Genomic DNA, 23,475 nt, shown 5'->3' on the forward strand with positions numbered 1-23,475 from the left:
AGTTAACTGATACGGTAGTTGGTAAAACAGGTGAGGTGCTTAGCTAGTTAATGGGATTATATACGACAGGTGTTGTCCGCTTAGGCGCTCCATTTTAGAAACTGATTTACATTTCCAGCTCCTTACTGTTTATGCGATTTTTTAGAAATATTTTCTCGTCTCTAATTGATGAACCTGAAGTTACCATAAATATATTCTCACTAGGTTTCATATTCCCTAATTTATTCTCGCTCTTTTTAACATAGCATTCGACACCATACTCTATTTTCAATGAATTCGAAGCAGCAATGAAAAGCAGATATTAAAAGTAGTTCTCAATCATCGCACTCTACAGCCTTTGTCCTATTCAAAAGTGGGGCCGGCTAGAAATACGTCAAGATAAATAGTAACTCAATTTCAATTCAAGTTACAATATCATTGTGGAATTTATCAGGTTACTGGCTTAAATCTTTTGTTTTCAACGCTTTGTGTAAAACAAAACATTATTAAAATTGGTTCATTGATTGTCTGCCCGTTCTTTGCTTCCGGTGATGAAAATCTTCTAAAGACACTACCACATATGTTTCAGATGGATTTTTGGCCACTAAAATCACCCGTTAACACCTGCTCTCTTCCCTGCAGAACCACCATTGCTGAGTAGACTTGGCTCTAGCCTGTCCTTTCGCCCACCGATTGCATTCGCAACCGCATGTTTCACCTTCTCTGGCGGTATCTGTCATATCTTGCGAGTCCAATGCGGGAGATTATAATACCATGCCTTCTTTACGTCAACACTCTGATGTTGGGAATTAATTTATAAGTTCACTGAGTTTTTTCCGCCTATTCTCATCTTCATTATCACCTTCTTAACGATTCTTCCCTTCTGCGTTTTTCAGGAGCCACCGGTATGATGCGCTTAACCTTATCAGCCAAAATGATGAGCGGCATCATTCCAGATAACACATGGGTGGTTTGGTCTGGGGAAGTTCTAAAGTTATAGCACACTTTTTAGGCGGCCCTTCTATAAACGGACTCATCCTTTGAGCAGTGCAGTTTTCAAAACTATGTAGTTCATCACTTTGGCTGTAGGGAGTTTACGTATGCATCAGGGACCCGCATATTCTTCGCCGAGTCATTTGGTTCCTCATTCTCATGTGAGCAACCGTTTCGTGACAAAAACTGCTTCTGTTTGTCTTCTGCAAGAACAAAGTCTGCATCTTATAGCCTTATATTTATAGTAAGGATTGCTTCGGATGAATACAACTCCACATCCGCGAGATATTTTACAACAAAAAACAACGATATGTCATCGGCGTATCTTACTACCGCGACTTCCCTAAGAACAGGAATAATGCATTGTTATACACATTCCACAATAGTGGTGTCAGCACACAGCCTGATGAAACACACGCGAAGGTTATATATTTTCTAGGTTCATTGTCTGTGTCGTACCAAAACCTTTTTCCTGGTAGATAGCTATCGACAAGTCCAGTTAAGTAACTGGGTACACCAGTCGTCATCAAAGACCATCTTATAAGGTTAAATTTGGCCGAAGTGTTGCATTTTGCTCATCGAGGATAATCACTGGGGATGCTACTACTCTTTCCGTGCCTTGCATTTTCAGCTAAGTCAATTGCCACTCTGGTAGCGTCGCTCATAAATCTGGCCATACGGACGCCAAATTGTCAATCTGATAAGCTACACAGCTTTTGGCGTTTTCATACCTAATGAAAAATTCCGTCCACTAAGTATGTTTGTAACAACTTAAGAGCTCTCTTTTTTTACACCGTCAAGGCTTCGTGTTTTGCCTACTCCAAATCCGCAGTACTTTTTTCGTTATTACTGGGGATATTACAACCACATTTAAAAGCTGTCGAACCACATATTTTTAAATGCTTGTTCGTCAATTGCTTTCCTCGACCAACCTGGTGTTCTCTTCACTGTTAGACATGCAAGTTCCCTACCTGCTCTGGTAAGGCGTTGCAGATTTCTGCTTTAGAAGTGACGCCGCCTAAGTTCTTGCACTTTAAAACGAAATCATGTTTTTAACCACAAGCCGCAGTCTCCAAAATGAGATCCTGCTTTGGATTCCTTCGGATTCGCATTGTCTTTTTTTGCTTCTCACCATTTTTGGCTTAAACTTGGCTCAAAAGTCAAATACTTTTTGATTTCCTATTGGTTTTTGGGGCGATACGGAACCAGTTGATTACGTGGGTGCTCTTCATATTTTTTACGCAACCTTTTGTTTCATCGCCGGCTCGTTGGAGCAGAACGCCTATCTTGACAAGTCCCTTTTATTGTCCGTATCTTCGTCCGTATTCCTGGGTAAATCATGAGTTAAGGACTAATAGAAGTCAGATCCACAACCGAACCGGACCTTCCTTTCCATTATATATTAGCCTGACCGTCGTTAGCCAATATGATATCTAATTACGCGCAATCCTGAAGGAGATGATCCCGCTTGCAGTCGTCAGGGAATTTCCTTATTCCATGGCTCATGCAATAAAGTTATTCAACTTTTGGTTTTTGCCCTTTCGCGGCTAAAAACAATCTGTCCAAAATATCCTCGCACTGAACGAATATCAGAGTTGAAGGAGCATAGCAAACGTAAAACGCCAGTCCTAATCCAGTTTTAGGCGGCCTCATGCATGGCTTGGTCATCGTATGTCCATAAAGACGACCCACTAGAAGATATACTTTTGGTGGCAGTTATATGGGATTTGCTTATTATAGCTACTTTTACCTCCAATTCGTTGGTAGTTTACGAAAGCAGATCTCTTGCGGCCCTACAGTGATTGAAGATCGAATCAACTTCATTTTTCCGCAGTAGTTAACGAACTTTTGGGCTCAGGACACTTCCCGATTTCAGCAGTATTTTTTTTTTTTTTGGGAGTAGGGTAGGTGAATGCGTTTACACACAGTTGGACTCCCGCAACAGCACGCTGGCGGACTACCAACTAAACACCTCCTTGTCATCAGAGAACTAGCCTGGAACCGTTTGACACATTACTTCGGGCTAGCCCTCCCGCTCTCCCGGCTTTGGGAGCCTTCAAGTCAGGGAATTCCTTTCACCAACGGGAGGGAAGGGAAGGAAGGGGGTTGTTAGTTCAGGGAACCCCTTACCATCCGATCCCTCTGCCGGTCGAGTTCAATCTTCTTCGTAGTAAGAAGAGCCCGAACATAATGCGCAATACGATTCCAGCTGCCAGCGCTCTTCAGCATCTCTCTGACAATGTTGTCTGGAGAGAGCTCCCCTGTGTCTGCATAAAGCTGCTGGCGGAGACCGTGCCACCTCTCGCAAGAGAAAAAGATGTGTTCAGCGTCATCCGCCACTCTATTGCAGAACACACAATCAGGAGATCGCGCCTTCCCAACCCTGTGCAAGTAAGACTGAAAACCTCCATGCCCACTTAGAAGTTGGGTAATGAAGTAACCAATCTCATCGTGGTTTCTGTTCAACCATGGGTCTAATTTGTCGATGAGCCGCGCAGTCCACTTGCCTCTTGGCTCATTTTGCCAAGAAAGTTGCCACTCGTTAAGGGTGCGTTGACGTTCTTCACGGGCAACCACTTCTCTTAAGTTTTCGCCCATACGGCGATAGATAGCTTTGCGCTCCTTGGCAAGGAGGGCAACGGGGATCACTCCCGCAATCACCATCACAGCCGGTTCGGAGACGGTGCGATAAGCAGATGTCACTCGCAAAGCTCTCCGCTTCTGCACTTGAGCGAGGCGTTTACGATGCACCTCCTTGTCAAGGGCATCAGCCCATACCTCCGCACCACAGAGGAGGACGGACTGCGTTGCTCCCATGAGGAGACGTCTCCTAGTTGATATAGGGCCGCCGACATTCGCCATTAGTCGATTTCAGCAGTATGCTTGCTATCTATTGTACAGCATAACTTCTCATATTCGCGTGCAATATAACCCTTTCACCTACACCCTCTGCATCGGTTAGACTAATCAACCGCATTTGTACGTACCCGCGCCAGATGTCCATATAGAAAACACTTGAAGTACCTCTTTAAAAATTTCTGTCCTTTAAAATCCAATACGGACCTCCCAACTTCCAGAAGCTTGTGTGCTGCCTCCTCTGATAGTTGGATGGTCGCCGTCTGTGTGTCTCCATAAGTCTTTCTGAGAATTAAAACGGATGCCTCGTGTACGTCATACAGCTTGAGCTAGTCTGCTAGAGCGTTGCAGCAGTTTCAGCGTCTAGTTTCTTTCACTAAAAGCGCATTCGTGGTTTTGACCATAAGCCGCTACACCGTTACTAAGTAGAATTTTGACCTAGCTGTTGGAAGTCCTCACCCTTCCGTTCGTGGGATCTCTTCAGCTCCATCATGATCTGCATTTTTTTTCTTTGCAATTCCAATTTTTAATAAAATGAAAGGGCAGACTTGCGTTTAATAGCCTCCAGAGTGACTTCCATTCGTGTTTACGCACATTTCGGAATGTTTGGAGTGCTCTTTTGGTCCAAGTTTCGCACCACCCTGGATATTGGAGGTCATATTGATGAGCTTTTCCTGGACAGATCCGACTGTCGATTCTGAAAAGTCTCTTGTGACCCTCTGCGCTCGGATATGGTTGTTGCCATTACTACTTGTGACACGCTCCGTTCTCCTCTGGACGCGTCTTTCTATAATTTTGTTGCGGGTGTTCTAGAGAAACGAACTACGCATGCAATGAGTAACATTGAGTTTACATGCAACAGGAAAGTGCAATTTGTTTTCACCAAATGTGGGCTTGTGAGGTATCAATTGAAGGGTTCAGTTAGCACTATCTAAAGAAGGTCTTTGCTTTGATATTAGTTGTAAAGGCAGGGAATGCTGGGGCTATAAAGTTATCACTTATATCACAAACTGACTCGCAGAAGCATAAGAAGTTTGACTAGGTTTACATTTTGGAGCCAGACATGGGCGTCTATGAAAAAAATCAGCCCTATTTGCCTATTATTGCCTATTATTATTTCTTAGAGATCGCCAAGGATGATTTATCTAGTGCCAATTGCCTGATTTAAGTTTGACGATTGGGAGGAAAACATATGATGGTCTCACCTTCTTCTGCGTTCCTTCAGCAATGTGTATTATAGAGTATACCGAGCCCGCGGAAACATCCTTGATTGACCTGTGGAAAAGGACTGTGATTTTGTACACATTGTATTTGTCGGGCTGAAAAGCTACGCTACTCAGGTTTTGCTAAGAGAGAACGGAAGAGCAGAACGCCTACTTCGACTAGCCCTTTTTATTTTCAGTATCTCCTGTGCCAGAGAGTGCCTTGTTCATGGAGGGCCAGAAGTATTTCTCGGTGACTAACCGATTTGACGTCCGGATGCCTGGGTGCGCTACATCGTGAACCGCGTGGAACACTTCCTTGCGAAAGGTGGCCGGAATGTATGGCCAGGGTCCCTTTTCCGAGTATTCGCAGCAGAGAGAGAGGTTCGAGCCGAAGTTGAGCAACTCCCGAAATTTATATTTGGGGATGAATTTGAGATTCTGAAGTACTGCGTTATCTACCTGCGCCGTGGCGATAGCCGAGAAGTCGAGTGAGGTGGGGAGGTTAACTTCAGAGACACGTGACGAAGCGTCAGCAACTATGTTGTCCTTGCCGGACACGTGCTGTATGTCGGACGTGAACGGGCCTATAAAGCTCAGGTGTCGAAGCTGACGAGAGGACACTTTGTTGGGCTTTTGTTTCAAAGCATATGGAAGAGGCTTATGGTCCGTGAACACTGTGAACGGCCTGCCTTCGAATGTTGTTAACCCCGCTGCGCCACAATCACACTAGGCTGACATCTTTTAATTAAATGCTGCATAAAATGTTTATTTCATGTTCAGAAAATGCAGCATTCTGGAAGGGGAACTTCTCACTTTCCTCGATCTCCATCTTCCGACTGATTGCTGATGCCCATGCGGGCATGGTCGTCTACTTTTCCTATTTTCTACGCTTTCGATTCTAACTCTGACCAGTAGAAAGTTGGAGCATTGGTTTGGGGCTTGTAATCATGACCATTTATTTATCTCTGATTTTAGAGTAAGGGTCTCCGCTCTTCCTGCTTAGTTGAGTGTATTTATTCTTTTAAAACGTCAAAAATGTGTGTATAACCTATTACTTTACCGGTGATGATTTTTTATTGATTCTAATAAATATTATAAGCTCTCTAACATTTTCGTAAATGATAAAATAGTAAAAAGCTCTGAATAATTTTTAAAAGAAGATATGAGTTATGAAGTGAGCCTATTGACTGAGCAGCAAGCACAGTTAGCCAGATGGTTTAAACGAATACATAATAATAATCATTGACGCGACGACCCTATTGGTCCAGGACCTTGAAGTGTGTAAGAGCACTTTATTCAAGACCGTAACGTAACCGTAAAGGTCGTTTTACATGGTTCCATGCGGAGCCGAATGAAACACAGTCAGACATACAGAGTTTTTACATGGTTCCTTTTCGGTAAACTGCTCATTTTTGTCCAAATTAAGCTGGACAACTTTTAGATACTTATCATTAAAATCCGCTCACTGTGAGGTTGTCCAAAAACCTTGATAGCTTTTCTCCCCTGCATATGAATTCGAACCGTATTGAAACCTGATGAAACCTATTCCTGCCGTGGGAGTATTGGGTTCTGGACGGTTTTAATTAGTTACCGAATAGGCACTAAACCGAAGCGAGTCTTTTCACAGATGTCGGTAGCGACCTATACTGAACCGAAAACGAACCGAACCGAATGGAACCGGATAAGAGTGAAACGGGCCTAATCGTCTAACTTCAGGTCTACAGTGGTCAGGAATGCTCTCCCTCATGATTATTACCTTGATTTGACTCAGCTCAAAATTGAGTTGCCTGATATCCGACATTCAGTTACGATACCAATACATCTTCCACCAGTGCGATTTGAAGCGCGGATTTCCGCTACAACAACCTAATGCTTTAACGGCTGAGTCATTCGGATATCAGGGAATAAATACCACAAGGATAATGATAAGAATCGATCCATTGAATCGCAATTGTAATATCATGAACTTTTCCCCTTATTCCAAAAAAAATATTGAATCTTAAATTCTCAATATCACATTTGTTCCACTACTTTTCTAAATATTAACATGAATCGTCTGAACAGTAATTTGGAACTTGACTATGGGTAAAATGCATCAGTGCCTCGACAATGCACTAATGCACCAGTTTGTGAATGTTTATCAAATATTTCACTCACATTGGGCGCCATTGGAAAGTCACATATCGGAACAAATATTGGTTTCCAAAGGAAAGTAGGTTGTTACTAGATTTAAAAAACCAAAAAATAGTAAAAGAAAAAAAGAAGATCAGGTTATTTAGGGTAAATTTAGTACTATATATCTTTAACCGCCGTTAAATTGATTTCTTGAAACAAAGCCCTAAAAACCAAATTACCAGTAAATATCTTTTAGAAATGTACTAAAATTTGACAAAGAAATTGCCAAAAAGAGTTGGTAGAATCACCAAATTATTTGGATATTCTTTTTGGATACAATAACTTTTTTCCTTAAAGAAACAGCGTCAATAACATATGTAAATAACCCAAATGACAAATCCACACTAAACTAAGCAATGCACATATGATTGCATTTCGCCCACATTGGGCGCTATCCGAGAGAATGGAATGAATTTATTTTTATGCATGAACTAAGGAAGACATGTAATAAATTTAGGGGAAACGTGTTATATCTATTGTCCGTTGCCTTGGGAATTAGGACATTTTGGTAATATATTGAAAGATCTCATTTTATAGCGCATGAGACAGTGTCTTCTGACCTTCGATTATCATAGGAAAACTTGAATATATTTGCCAATAAGAAATATCTTAAATTCTGATTGACTTTTCCCCATTAATTCAAACATATTTGAAAACGTTACAGTTCCATACCTGTTCCTACCTCTACCTGAAAGGTTTTATAGAAAAAATTCCGACCAAAATTTAAACTGTTAAAAGTAGAAAATAAGTATCTTTCCACCGCCTGATCAAATGTCCATTTGCCATTTAACCTGAGCAATTTATTAGCAAACATTTCAAAGGTAAAGATTTCACTTTCTTTTCCACTACCCGAAAAGCCAAATCACCTTTTATTGATCCCAATTACAATAAAAAAACACACATATGTATCCCATTGTCCCCATAAAAATAGTTTAAGTATCTCCACTTTAAAGCCTCACAATAGTCAATCTAGTTTGGTACCAGCACACCATCACCATTCAAGAATGTCTCTGTCTTTTGTAGTGACCACTCCAAAAACTATCTCAATGACCTTCTTTGAGCCGCGAGTAATTTCACATCATTTATACGTTCGTGCGTTAAACTTAAACTCATTTCGATGGAAAGAATGTCAACCGTCAAAAGACGAATAATTATTGTCTTGTCCGCGAAAAATATCTTTGCGTCGAGTAAGCGTCACGTCTTGGGCACAATTTCACCTCTTTCACATTCGACGGCATCAATTTAAATTTTATGTTCATTTGCCCGATACCAGTACGTATTCTTTCCGTACATTATTTTGGGTTTCTCTCGATCGGTAGTGGTGGATTCACGGACATGTATGAAATTAAAAATGTATCTTTTTTTCCATTGGGGGCCTAGCCTGCAGCTTTTAATCAGGGGCCGCTTTTTTTCTTGTTCTCTTCCGTACATATCTCCATGTAATTCGGAAAATCCACTTGTTGCAGGTCGCACTCCCAGGTTGTAATGCAAACTGAATGTATAAGAGACGATACTAAATGGAATCGCGACTGTTGGTGTTGCTGGGCTGGAGTGAAATAGTTATGATAACGGTACACCGACCACGTCCGCGACAAGATGGCCAACTGATGTCGCGATCACTGACGCGCCTATTCTGTCCCAAAGCAAGCTTCCCAGCAATACTAGCATTAATGTACCCAGTAGAGTTGGATTAATCAAAGGAGATCGGATGTTTTTTGGTACCCGCCGAACCTGAAGAGCTTTAGCCGTGACGTATTGCATTTGAATTAACAATCAACAGATACAGATATGTAAAAAATGCGAGTTATGCCCATTCAGCTTTCATTCAAAAAGTTTTCCGTTATCAAAAAATATTGTACTTTCTTTGTTCATTACCACAATAGAAAAAAATAGGAAATTTGCTATGGAAGCCAATCGCAGATCAACATTCGGAATAGGAGGGTAAGCTGGCATTTGCGAAATCAACATAATTCCAATACTTTTATTTCACGTAGATAATAACGAAGCATCTTAATCTCGTAGTAAAGTATCTGCTTTGTGAACGATAATGTGAGAAAATTAATCGGATGAATGTTTTAAGGTAGTACGGAATTACCAAGAAATTCAGAATCGGACTAAATAAAAATTAAATCTTTTTCTCGGATGCGGTAAATTGCAATTATCAAGGACAAATCTCTACAAAAAGCTACATTTAACTAATGCAAATAGACAGGGTATAATACCAGTCTTGCGATAAGTTAGTAACTTCCATTTTCATTTTAAAAGTTTGATTAAAATTTGGAGAAAAGATTTTTATTTATTTATAAATTTAATTCCCGTAATAGACACATTGAAAGCATGTTCAGTTTGCGAAAAAAAGGGCCTGGCTGGCATCCTCACTTTACGAGTTCTTAACTTATGAATAAAAAATTATTCCTTTTCTCCTTTGCTAGCAGATGGAAGCCTCCTAGCTCAATGCTAATATGTATCCCTAATTTTGTTTGGAATCCTGTTTCCTGATGCGCTTACAGCTATCGCAAAGGGAGGTTTACTTTTCACTACCTCTCCTCTCGTCGATTGATTGTGTTCTTGGCCCTAGCCATGTTGCTCGGTTTATACTGACTGCCGTATATTGCGTGGTTAACTGTGTTCTAGTTTTCTTAGAACGCAAGAATTCCCACAACTAGATTTTTTCGCCCAAAGTTTTACTCAAGGTTTCTTTCAAACTCTTTTATCCATGAATCTGTGGCAGAGGAGACGCAAACCTGGGGCACTATTGTGAATTCGCCCCCGTCGTTGTATAAATGGAATGTCATACCTGACATTTGTCCAGGAAAGCAATTGTTAAAATCAAAGTCCGTCGATTCTCGTTCGCCGACCAAAGTAGAAGCCAAGCGCTACATGTGATATAGCTCCCCAAAGTGCTGATTCCGACGTGATATATATAGACGTCTGAACGTTGAGACAGTTTCAAACCAATGTCCCATACTACTCATCCATGATTTTGCTCTTAAACGTTGAAAAATGCAGCATCTTACAGAAGCAGGTGGAATTTCTTGACCACTTAGTTACCCCTGATGGTACCTAATCTGACCTAGACAAGGGTGAGGCGATTAAGAGTTTTGCACTACCAACCACGGTGAAGAATCTGCGAAGGTTGTTCTCTGGGTTCTGTGTTAACCCACAACTATCATGAGATTTACTCTTGCGTTATATTTCCTCAGATTATGTTCCCTCTCTTCCCTTTTCTTATCTCCCGCCTGTGGATGCAGCTACCATATTGTCGAGTACCTCATTTGGAAGCTGGACGGCATTTTTGGCCCTGGTCACGAGCGTCTTCTTAACCTCTTTTCGATTAAAACTGGTCATTCCATTTCCCTTCCCTCCATTGCTTCCAACAAGTGGCTCAAAGAGAACAACTTTCCCAGCCTGTGGAATGAAGCTCTCATCATCCCCATTCACAAAAGTGGTGACTGTACTCTTGCCAAGAAGTACCTCTGATGTTGTCTTGATCCAACCGTTCTGAACTCTCTTCAATTCCGTCGTGAAAAGTATATCGAGTACTGCTCCTTGATCTGGTCATCGGTAGTTTAGGTAGGTAGGTATCAGTAGCCGAGGAGCACAATTACCGTCGTGTGCGCCGTGTTGTGACACAAACTCATAAGAATGTGATTGCTGCTATGAGAGTAGGGAGAGTCCAACTTAGATCTTCATAGCTAGCCTGTAGCATTCATAAAGCAGTTCTCATGCCCTGCAGCTAGAAATTTCTCTGTGTTCCCCAAAGAACGGTCTACCCAGTAAACAGACCGCCGTAATCTTCTGTACATTTGCGCGCCTGGCACAGGAGCTCCCGCGATCGGGTTTTGTTATAAGCTGGCCAAATCCTCTTTGAGTTGGCACCGGTGATGAGCCTTTGCCACCTGAGGTCCGCGGCTGCTCAAAAGATTTCGCCTTTGACAGTCGCCATGGAGACCTCGACTGTACCCACCGAAGGACTACCAAGAGCAGAGCCCCGCCTAGTTAATCCGTCAGCTCACTCATTCCTCTCTATCTTCCTATGACCGGCAACCTAGAGAAGGGTGACTTTGAGCGTGGTGCCCAGACTGTTCAGCGCGCACCGCTCATCAGCCTGGAGGAGGTTGTTGCTGACTAACGACCACTTGGCTGTCGGTCGGAATAGCTATGTTACGCTTAGGGCTCATATCATACTTCAGCCATTGACAGGCTTCTAGTATCGTCAGTACTTCCGCTTGGAATACACTACCGAAACACTGTATGTATTCGAGAAAACCCCCGCACCGACTTTGCAGATCATCTTTGATCCGTCGGTGAAGAATACTGTGTGATAGTCTTACACAGTCGGTCATACACTCCGCTCTGGCTGAAAAGTTCACAGCAAAGTTTCTCGTAAAGTTCAGCTTGCGTGTAGCATAGTCCGTGGGGAATGCCAAGATTTCCCGAGGTACTTTGTCTTGGATGTTACTATGGCCGTTGGGCATCGCTGTCCAGCATCAGAACTCACGTAGTCTGACGGCACTACGCGTATATTTAATGTGAAGGTGTAAGGGAAGGAGACGTAGGAGTATATTGGGAGCATCTGCGGGGCAGGACTGCTGAGCCCTGAGCCCCAGAAGCACCTCCACACGCGGTTCTTTGAATCCTATTCAGCTTCTATTGTACTTTTCGAATTTTCCTTTGAGGTAGGCATGCTGCAACTTAGAGAAAGGCGTTCTTACTATAATCGCCCTTAAGTGGATGTCCAGGACGCGCTCTAGGATCTTCAATACGAAAGAGGTGAGGCTGTATGGTTGAAAGTACTTCGCGGACTCATTGCCGCGCATGCCCGCTCTTGGTATGAATACCAGTCGTGTGCGTCTCTAAGACTGTGGTACGTATCCTAAACAGATATAGATCCGGTAAATTTGAACAAGCTACGGCACAACCCGTTCAATGTTCTGGCAATAGTCTAACCAAGACCGTCTCTTAGCGGTCTTGATCGTCTGCTTGGACTTCTTCAGGCAGTCCTTGTATGGCTGCCAGTATTTATGTATAAAGCAGATGTTGAAAATTTCCCTGGTCAGCTTCCTGAGGTTAGAGGGATCTTAATTATCTTCTTGCTATATATGGCAGGGCACAAGGCTTTAAAGACGGTATCGAATGCCTTCATCAGAGCCCCGACCCTTGAGTCTAGTTAGTCTTTCGCGCCAATTTTGCCCATTGGCGTACCGGAGAGTTTGTTCTTGATTACTTGACCTTGCTCCAGTCGATCCTTCTGGGGTCTCTGAAGGGTTTGCATACCTCTGCGATGAGATCTATACTGCTATGGTCTAAGAAGGATCTCCGGTCAGACACTCTCCGGTTCTCCACCCTAAGAATCCCACTGTCCCACTGTCAACCGTCACAGTTCTCCGAGCTGGGGAAATGGAAGGTTGGTGTACTGCCCCTATTACATACCGATTGATTTGTATTAACAATAAAATCGAAAAATAACTCACGTCTCTCGTTGATTTCTGAACTGCCACAAAGCGTATACCTTGCATTGGCGTCGCAGCCAATCAACAGGTTGGCTTTGGTGGGTTGGTAGGTAGTCTTTCTGGCGGCTCTGATCGGTCTGGATCCATGTGAGCCGGAGAAAATATACATGTTCCCTGCCCCGCCTGCTCCAGTTTGACCACGACTAAGTCGTTGGAACTCAGGACCGAACATAGAAAAGGTTGCAGGCTCTTATTGGAAAGATACATGCTCTAGGCCTGTTTTGATTAGCGTCTCCTGTGCTGTGGAATATATTGTAATGTGTGCTTTGAAGGGCTTTGATAGGTCGGTCGTCTCCGTCCCAAAACTCCCGTATTAGTGCGATGTCTACCTCTTCTTTTAGAAGGAAGACAAGCAAATTAGCCGAGGCACACTTCAAGTGCTGCAGATTTGTTTGCGTTACATTAAGTATGATCTGCTTGCGTGGGGGGTTCGTCAGTCCTCTTCGGACCGTCGATCCTCATCTTCTCCACTAGCGTGGCGTTGGTGGCGTGGATTGGATTCAGGTCATCGTCCGGCTTTGCAGAGCGGATAACTTTCACCTTTGCATTCCTGGCTCCGAATTGTACTTTATAGTCTACCTTTTCCAGTGCTTCCAGGCACTCTCCGTTTATACGGAGCTGAAAAGGTTGGTTGGGAGTTTGAAGGTACAGAGATTGGATTAGTTTGCCCTTATCCATGTAGATCTTCAGCAAGGTCATGGTAACTGTAATTGTTTCGCCTTGGAGAAGGTTCAACAAATATTACTCCGTTCCCTTTTGTTTGAAAGAAAAAACTCTCCTCGTATGGACTAGCTATCTCACTGAACCTCACCTCACTGCAATTGTGTAGAATCTATCTGGATTTATGCATATTTTTCAGACTTTCTCCCAGTCTAAAGGACTGCTTCGAATCTAACGAGATCACCTGTCGTCCTCGGCCCTATAATTTACACAGTGCAGATATTTTAAGCGTACTCTTCGCGGAGCTAGAAATCTATTTCCATTCTCTGATCCCAAGACTTTGTTAAATAAATAAAGGATCATGTTCACATTTTCGAGCCTGGCTAGTGCAGAGGCAAACGAGCGCATGCCAACCGGACACTTGAGTCGTCGTTAAGTAAGGGTTGAATTTTAAATTTATATTTTTTTGAGATAGATCCTTCCTCCCTATCGTCAATAGTCGTTCCGTACATCCCCAATCCACAAAGCATTGCGTCCTCCTTGATATTTTCAAAATTTCAAAAGTCTTAGCATTTAGATTACGTGCTTTCTACTTCTTCTACTACTACTTTCCTTGCAGCTGACAAAACATAGATTGATCAAAGAGAGTTGAAGGGAGTTAGCTTGAACTGCTTGCAACTTGTTGCTTGATATGACCCTCTTTTGAGTTTGCGTCGCAAGTGATTGCCTCCTTCAAGCCAAGGAACAGTATCCTCCCCTGTTAAAATTATAAGTGGCATTACTTCCTACATTCCAGTATTATTCTTTTCTCAAATTTACTGTTTCTGTTGTTGCTATTTGGTTTAAAGATAAATAAATGCATTCTCTTCAAGTTTTCAAATATCTCAAAACATCAACATGAATAGTCTTTTCAATCAATCAACTTTAATCGTGGATGTTTCTTTAATTTCGCAAATTTCCCCAGGCAATTGTACTCTTTACTATGTATACTATATATCACCACTGTGGTGCGTTGAACCCGTTTGTCGCCTCTGGGAATACGCATCTTACTTTGCAATTTTTCTGTTTTTTGGGAGTATAAGTAAAATTTTTCAAAAATGACAGCTTAATAGCAAAGAACAATAGGCTGGGGTAGCATTTTTAATGGGAAAACTTTTAGAGGAAAATTAACTCCATTAATTCCCAATCAGTTGAAATGATAAAAAATTACACATTCTCTTAGTTGCCAAATTAAATTTTTAGATAAATGCATTTAAGAAAAGGTAAGTCCATCCATTAAGTGCGAAGATAACTGATTATAACGCAAATCACCCAAAAGGCTATTCACCCTCAATTTGAGGGTGGTCACGTTTCTGATTCACATCGGGCTACAATAAGTTAGATACTTCCCATACAATTAACACAACATCTCTAAGCCCATTCATCTAGCTCTGATCTGAAATGACTCAATAAATCTGCAAAATAGAAAATGTCGAAGAAAAGATGGTCCAAATCTGTAACAATAGATATCTAATTGATTAGATTTTCATCTCTGCCTATGTAGCACGCTTACGGTGTATTAACCCGAAGGCGATGTTGCACGTTGTTGCTTCCATCAGCACCTCAAAGCCAACTAACAAATTGGTCTATTTTTTGCCATTTCTTATTTTGAAGCCTATTTTACTTCTACCTCGAACCATGGCTAAGGTTGCGCATTTCACTGAATTTCAGCACGAGTTGGATCAGAATAAATGCACAACATATGCAGCCTTGCTTGCTGGATAGATACTGGATACGCGAATGAGAGTAACTTTTCCACTTTCACTCTTTTAACTGTGATACTCCAAATCAATCAATCAACGATTTTTATGTACGATAATCATTGTATCAGGTGAACAACAGATTGAGAGTTCAGAATATAATTAAAGCAGTAATTTCTTCTTGTTCAGGAGATACGAGTCGTACACGTGTGCATTCACCGTGCAATTGGTGATTCTTCAATTTGATTGTATCCAAACTGCTGAATTCGCCTACACAGCACACGCTCGAGATGGATAGGTATCTTCTCAAAATTTGGCCCCCTTTTGAAATCGCATGAACTCAATCATACACTCCGCCTGGACGATTAATCGTTGCGGATTTTAATTTCATGTTCTGTTTACTTTTTAAGGCGTTTTTTTATCGAATTTAGCGGATTATCAGCGGGTTATTGGTCAGATACAGTACGATCTGTTTCAAGTGAGTATACGTTGAAGGCATGCGGTATTGGAGAAATCTAAAAGAAATGAAAGTGATGAACATTTATAAGTAAGGGTGTCTAATCGATAACCTGAATCGGAAAAGGGATCATTTTTGGTTTCCCGATTGCTTGTAGCTCAGTTTCAACAAAAAAGCAGTAGCAGTTGCACTGAGGAAGGGAATTGCAGTATGAGCGTTACTGTTTTTTTGTTGTTATGAAGGTCAACTGGACAATTTTTAAAAGAATAGAACCCATTCCAAGTTATGGTAAAGATAGATATCTAAGATGGACACAAACTCATAAATAATAATAGATTCTAAAGTCTTGTGGTGTTCTATGCATTTTCGCCTTCGCACCTCATCAATAATTAACTTCCTTTATGTACTGAGTCTGTTGAGACTGCCCTGTGGCAGTGTTATTTCTGCGTTACTGTTACTGAAAGTGACCACCACTGTCACTACAAACTTCCAGCCCTTCCACATGCCACTCTCCCCTGTGGCATTGTGACCGGAAAGCAGAAGTGGCATTGGATACGTCACTCATTAATTAGTGGCGACGATTCCATTGCTGGCTACACCATGGAGGAATCTTGGGAAGAGTTACGAAGCAAGATTTAGAAATTCTCACTCAGTTATAGCTGCTTTCTTTGAGCGCTCTCTTTGTTAGTCTTCAGGTACTTGTCATCTGTCACGTTTCCAGCGCAGATACCTCACTTGGTCAGAATCTAAAATAACGCAAAATGGTCCTAAAAGATATTGCCGTCGTTATTGTGTTGACCGCCTCGACTTGGCGCATTGATTGGAAAAGCCAGAACTGGTTTTTGTTTTCCTACCTCACATACGATTATGCCAACTTTCCTCTTGGTTTGGTTTTATGGATAGCCACGCCCTCGAGCTTAACCATAGTCGACATCGACGTTTATTAAATAATCCTATAGCGATAGGCATATTGCACAGGGGACGGGGCAGTTGTTCAGGATTTAGCTTTTTCCTTGTGCACCTCAGGACTTGTTTGAATAAGCGCTGAGGAAGCAGTTAGTTCCCGAAATATCCGACATATGCATAAATATGCCGGGTCTGCCCCCACTGTAAAGATGATCTCTCTTTTCCTTTATATACTTGAGGCAACCAATAAGTTCAACACCAAAATCATTGTTTTCAGAAACCATTCTAGAGTCAAATTTTTGACTATGATGACTGAGAAGCTATATAAAAAACAATGGCGTTCGTAAAGTCGGCACAGTGATCAGCATTGACATTGGAAGCGAAGGAAGCGACAGCCGAAGGCGCACTAATAGTAGTAAAAGGCCGAGATAGTTGAGGTGTCTATTTCACTATCTTTGCAGCCTTTGAAGAAGGGCCCGAAATGAACAGCAATGAAAATGGTGGGTCAAATGTGTCAGCGTATAATGAAAGTGCTAAAATGTTTCGACGGTGGTTGTATCGCAACAGAAGTGGTGGAACCAGGAAACCTCACTGTTCAAATCATCGCGTTTGCGAGCAAGGAGGTTTTGCCGAAGAGCAAGAAGGAAGCCGAAAGCTATATGAAGTAGCAAATGGAATTACTAAAAATATAAATAAATAATGCTAATTCAAACCGCCTACCGAATTTGGTAAGAATCGCCGCAACTGACCTACCTCACGGCTCTCATCGAAAATAATTATAATCCATTTTTCTAAAAAGAAAAATAGGGGATCTCAGCAAATCGGTTCAATAGGTTGTCAGTGACAGAGCGTCTTATAGGTTCCTGCCGAGTGCTTCTGAGGATTAATTTAAAGAATCTGCAGACGGGACTGGATGGGATTGCTAAAAAGACTCTTAATTTGGCTATTAGTAGGTGGAAGTGATTCAGAAGCATATTTAAATCATCCATTGGAAACACTCCCTTCCTGCTCCGTGCAATACCACCTAGCGGTCCTTCTTCAAATTGCCCTATCTAGCATCATAAGGAAAACCACTCCAATAAAAGGGGATGATATACAATTAATGATTAATCGTGCTTGAAAATAGTTTGTCAGAGCATCAATATGGACTTCGGTGAGCTAATTTTATGGTTGGGCTCAGTACTCAGGAGCCGATGTCCGTTGGTAAATGCTGCGAGGTGGTAACGCTGGATGCCAAAATTGCCTTGAATTCGACTAAATGCTCTGTTAATCGAAAGTTATTTCTCCGTAGAGAAAGTAAGGACAACGGGTCGAGAAGTTGTGACAAAGGGGAGGTGGATATGGAACGTCATGTGCTTGGTGTTCGCATGCCAAAAGGGACAAAGTTGATTGGTTTTGCAGAGAACGTAGTGGTGGTTGTATGCAACCGCAAAACCTCCGAGGACGTGAAACTATGTTCAGGTGAAATCGTCCATGCTATCAAGTGATGATTATGAATGGTGAAGCTAGACCTGGCGGTCGAAAAGACGGAAGCGTTTTCATTGCCAATCGCAAGGAGAAACAGGACTGGTATCATCTATGATGGTGAACATCTAGACGTTTCAAAGTCTCTGAATGTCTGGGGTAATGATCGATACTGACTTTCAATGGGTACTCGGCATATGCTAGGATGATGATTAATATCGGAGAATAAAGTACAGTACCTCCCCCCCCCTTATTAGAGAGGTGCTATATGTGAGTACTGTTAAAGGGATGGTTAATTCAGCATATGAGCCAATCTCGTTAAGAGTATGAAGTACATATAGAAGCATAGGGTGAGGAATTTAGGGTCATTGCCCACTGTCTCTCACAAGGAAGCAAATTCAGGGCCCAGGTGACTACGGATTTGTAAGGTAGCGCTAAGAGAGTAGGATGATTCTGAAATGTGTTGTTGGATTCATATCCTGATCCTAAATACTACGAATTATCAACTAACAGAACTCCCTGCAGGACGCAGTAATTGCAGGAAGTGCTTGCATCGGATTGGACCAATTTTCCGACCTAAGGTCCCGAAACGTATTATGTTCTATTTTCTGAGGTTCATGGAAGGAAGAAAAATGTTTACCAACGGCTTCAATGTAGAAGTCAAGGTCAATTGACTTCAATGTCGAAGTCAAGGCAAATTGGATTACGGCAAATGCCGTGATAGCCGAAAGGAACTCCAAAATTGTGCTGGTCCTGATCAGAGTCCTCTCATAAATTAATACTTCATGTTGGCCGGACAAGAATAAGAGCGGAATAAGGTGGTTTCAGTGAGTGCGAATTCTATCTTTTTAAGATTTCCTGCTGTAGCCTTACAAACAAAAATATTGCCCAAGAGTTATTTGTGGTTGACATTATCCTTAAAAGGGACCATAGAACATAGACAACTATGCGCCGTCGTTGTCAGCTTTTCGGAATCTGTTTCACCACCCTTCAAATTTTCTCGAGAAGCGCACACTGTTTTTCGATTGTATTTCTACGCCCTTCCATTCGTCGGAATTCTTCGTTCGAAATTGAGTCAGATCAGAGTACTTAAATGACGTGGGAGAAAAAGGTGCTATAGAAAGCTTGGAACTTTCAGTCGTGGCTACTTTCCATGTGGCGCCATATAATAACGCAGGCAGAACATGGGCGTCTGCAGCCCCACCTTGAAATTGGTGTCGAGTTATCTCTATTTCTAGATTTTAGACAAAATCGCAAAGGCAAGTATAGCGCTTTTAATGTGTCGGGAAACATGCTTGGTGACACGTTCGGTAGAAACAACGTCACCAAGGTAATTAAAAGATCTATGTCTTCGGTTTTCTGCAAGTTAATGCAGATAACAAGAGTGCAAAGGCCCATGAGACTGAGAATCTTGCTTTTGTCGATGTTTATCAGTCCGACTCTAGTTGCCTCCTTTCCCAAATCCAGAGCCATTTGGCAAAGATCAGTGACTCAGTAAAAGAACAAATCTGTGCGCAGTCGTCAAATTTAAGCGTAGGCGAGGCATTTAAGGAAATGACATGGTCCATTGAAGTCCTCCTCGTCCTCCGGACAAACCAGTGTGAAGAACGTTGCTGATAATAAGAAAGGAAAATACGTTTCATGAGCACAAGGTCTAAAGTCTTCTCAAAATTAGTGGGGATTAGGTGAAGCGGAGATTTACACTTCGCATAGCGCTCCAAGGTGACCTAAGAGGCATTGATGTGGTCAATGTGGGAGGACCCAGAGCGTAGACCAGCCTGCTCTTTATAGAACAAGTTTTCGAGACGTTCCCTTGATACACTATAAGATAATTTCAGTGATTATCTTCACCGTGCTCCCGAGAATGTACTTCAAACTGTCGAGAATGAAGGCTTTTTTCCAATTCGTTTCGGTGTTCAATTAATTGTGAAACATCCGAGAATTTACAGGCGAGAAGAAATCACAGCGTTCCAGAGATGCAGGAGCTACACGGCTTCTTTCGGCAAGACCGCCCTGCCCAGCTGTAGTGTGTTAATAGTTAAGTAGATTTTATTTTGTTTAGGGGATCATACTATATCCGCATGTTATAGTAACTAGTCATTTTATCAACCAGATTTTGTACGGTTGAGAATTGGGGTGGAATATTCCCTCCGCCTCTTAATCAAGTCCTTGCATATTCTTTTATGGTGTCGTATAAGGTAATGAAATTATTATTATTTAAAGTACCTTCTGTCTCTCTGACCAGCAAGATAATACATTTCATTTTTCACGACGTGGAGTACACTACAATATAGAACCTTCGGTTTCATAAACCCCTTGTTCCACCTCCATGTTCCGGCTGCCGCCCAGATCTTATGGCGTCCCTTTGAAACTTAACTACCAACCTCTCTCTCTCTCTCTTTGATGGTATCCCGAGGCGTTTAAGTTATCCTCCATCCGCTCAGCAAGATAGTTTTCCTCATTTCAAACCACAGCTGGGTTACAAAAGTGGTACATGTTTAGCTTGAAGAGTTAAAGTTCCCGCTTCTGCAAAAAGAGACGGATGCAATATGTAAGCGATCATCAAGTGAAGAGGTCGGTGCTAGAGTTTTTTTTGTATCACACTTTCAGAAGATAACTCTTAAGTCTACTGCTGATCATAATGTGGTAGACCTGGTTAAAAAAAACCAGATAACCTTATGACGGACTCTGTGCTCGAAGGTGTGCGGCCGATTACGATAAGTTGAAAATCTCTCACCATTTTCAATACGATGCCAATGACTGTGTTTCCCCATTACATGTCCGAGAAAAGTATTTATTAAAACCCACTTTGGTGTTTCCTATTCACTCCTTGGTGGAGTGTAGAGCATCATCACCGTCAGATTGTTCTTGAGTTTAATTATCATCACGCTTAACGCTGTGCAAGTGATAAGTTCCCAGCAGCAAGACAAACATAAGACGAACACAGACACGCATGACGAGTGGAATTCAAACCCAGAGCAACGAGATTGATAGGCTCACGTTGCACCCCCCCACCCTGTACCTACAATCGCGCCGTCGTGGAAGCCTCTCCTGGACTGCTTTGGGTTGTCTTTCGCCTTTGCATCAAAATTCTCCGTTGGTTTGGAATAATAAACTATTGCAATGTTCTTCTTTTTGTATCGTAATCTCACCCGCGAGGTATTACACGGCCATTCGGACTGTAGTGACTGGTCTCTCTTCCTTTCTCAAACAGGCTTCAGACCGTTTATGGTGGAGTTCAGTACAGTTGCCACCCAGAAGATGGTAATGCGAACACCACATGGGTTACCAAAGTACAGGTGTTTATAGCCACTTTTACGCATTCGCCTTCTGTGCCGCAGCTCTTACCATCACGTCTTCTTGGTTTGTTCGAAGAGTGCTGGTATCGGTGGCCCTCTTTCGAAAGCCTCTTTCAACCTCCCAGGCTCCTTCGAGTTGCAGTGAGGATACTAATATTTAGTGTGCAGACTTGGAGCGATGGCGTAGGCCAGGATGCCAGACAGTTTTTAGGGATATCGAATTGGAGGATCTCGACGCAAAAGCAGGATGTCTGGAGTTCCTTATTAAGGTAGGCCTAGACCGGATACCGGTTGTTGCGCCTTTGATGATGATGAGTTTTGTCTGGGTCAGGATAATTTGTTAACGTATTGATACCATCCATGTTTGGAGAATCTTTACTGGTATCTCTACAGAGTCCACCGTACTCGTCGACCGATGTTCGAAGAAGTTCGCAGTTTCCATGGTCAATATAAATAATCTGCTCTATTGATATCGAATAACGTTTCCATTATTAAATTAATTAAGAAATTGTCCCAATTATTATCTTCCCAAAAGTGCCTTAACGTCAATTTCAGCTATAATAATTACGAAAAATAGTCAGCATTCCAAAAAACAAGTTTCGCATGTAACACATTTGAATATTTTCGAGAGTTCATAGTGACGAAACCTGAAAAACAGGATTAGAACATTAAAATAAATTTACATGAATCTTTTCAAAATAAAATCAACGAAAGTAATTCATCATATTGACCTTACTCGTTGCTTCCAAACCAGAATTTTCAGATTCTCGTTTAAAATAATTTAAATTATCACTCAATTTTGCAATAGCGGAACAATAAAATGGAAGTTAATTATAATTAAAAATTTATCTATTAGATACTCTTTTCAAAAGATTTGAAATGCCTGGACTTCTTCATTGGTAACAAGTGTTCACTTCCGAATGGGGTTCACCTACATTTGGAGAGATGACTAGAATAGATAAAATTTATTTATTACAAAATAAAGTAATCTGCACTTTTATTATACAAGATGATATCTGCTTTCTGATTTTTTGAATAAATTACGATTTTTTTACCGGAATCGGCACTATTGATTGAGCAGTCTATCAACTTTGACTAAGCATAAAGACAATGATCCCGTCATTTGTCTGTGTAAAATTTACTGTTTCATGGAGAATTTTTAATTTTAATCTAAAAAGATGGAGTATCTAGTCGAATTCATGTTGCATTAATTTCTGTGCTATTAAATTTATTGCAATTCCAGAATTCATTTGATGGAAAAGCAGATACTTTTTTCTTTTGGGACCGAGGGGCATCCGGCGGTTTCATTTCCTGGTCACGCTGCTCCCTGAGCAGAGGTGAGACAGCGCCAAAAGAGTTGCCTCTGCTGGATGCCCCGTTCCACTTTTCTGCAGACACTATAATTAGATTTTTCATATAAAAGTATTTATACTTGAGAATTTTTCACACTTCACTTACTTTAATTTGTAAATTTTATGTTTGCAGTTATGGAACTGAATCACCTCTCATCACGAAAAATGTCACGCGAAGAACGAAGATACTCAATTCCACATGGTCCCAATACACCAATTCCACCAGCCGCATCTGAAGACCTTCACGCGTGGTCTATTTACAGGTAAGCCCCACAAAAATAACATTTCATAAATGCATGCCAAGTAACTCACATACCCACATACATACCCCTATAATACGCATAAATAAAGTATCTGAACATGCACACAAAAATCAAATTCACCTAGTTCAGTTCCGGTAATCGTAATTCCGGTTGATTGCATACCAAACAATACGCCACAAACTTTACATTGTAATGGAACGCGTACTCAGTCTAGTGTGAAATTTTCTCATTCCTAAAATGTGTAAAAGAAAATACCCAACAAAGAGGAAAATTGTTGATGGAAATGCATTCATGCAGTCATACTCAATCAATTTGATTGGGCTCGATTTGTGGTTCGAGTTGATTTGGTCTGAGCATATTACAGTCTCTTTTTTTTCCATTTTACATACGCATTCATACCATCACATACTCCCCTGCACCAGCACACTACACTTGATACTTACAAAACCTATGGCTATTGATCCACACATTTCAGACAAAACCTCAATTCTGATTTCACCGATTCGGCGCTTGGATCATCCGACAAATCACCGTTGCCATATGGAAATTTTCAATTGCGAGATACAACAGTTCAGTCGATACTGAATCATCCACGATATGGACCAAAGTAAGTA

General features: G+C 41.6%; 1 protein-coding gene across 2 annotated transcripts in view; it reads left to right on the forward strand.

Annotated features, from left to right (window-relative positions):
* Positions 1-23,475, forward strand: part of LOC119659740 (ABC transporter G family member 4) — a 99,865-nt gene that overhangs the window by 69,210 nt on the left and 7,180 nt on the right. Inside the window, exons 2-3 of one of the 2 annotated variants that reach the window (XM_038068001.1) lie at positions 22,732-22,861; positions 23,322-23,468. In XM_038068001.1, the coding sequence (XP_037923929.1) occupies positions 22,734-22,861; positions 23,322-23,468 (275 nt within the window). In that variant the 5' untranslated portion in view covers positions 22,732-22,733. The remainder of the gene's footprint in view (positions 1-22,731; positions 22,862-23,321; positions 23,469-23,475) is intronic. The other variant, XM_038068002.1, reaches the window with a different exon arrangement.

The sequence above is a fragment of the Hermetia illucens genome, chromosome 6, assembly GCF_905115235.1.
Source record: "Hermetia illucens chromosome 6, iHerIll2.2.curated.20191125, whole genome shotgun sequence".
Lineage (NCBI taxonomy): Eukaryota > Metazoa > Arthropoda > Insecta > Diptera > Stratiomyidae > Hermetia > Hermetia illucens.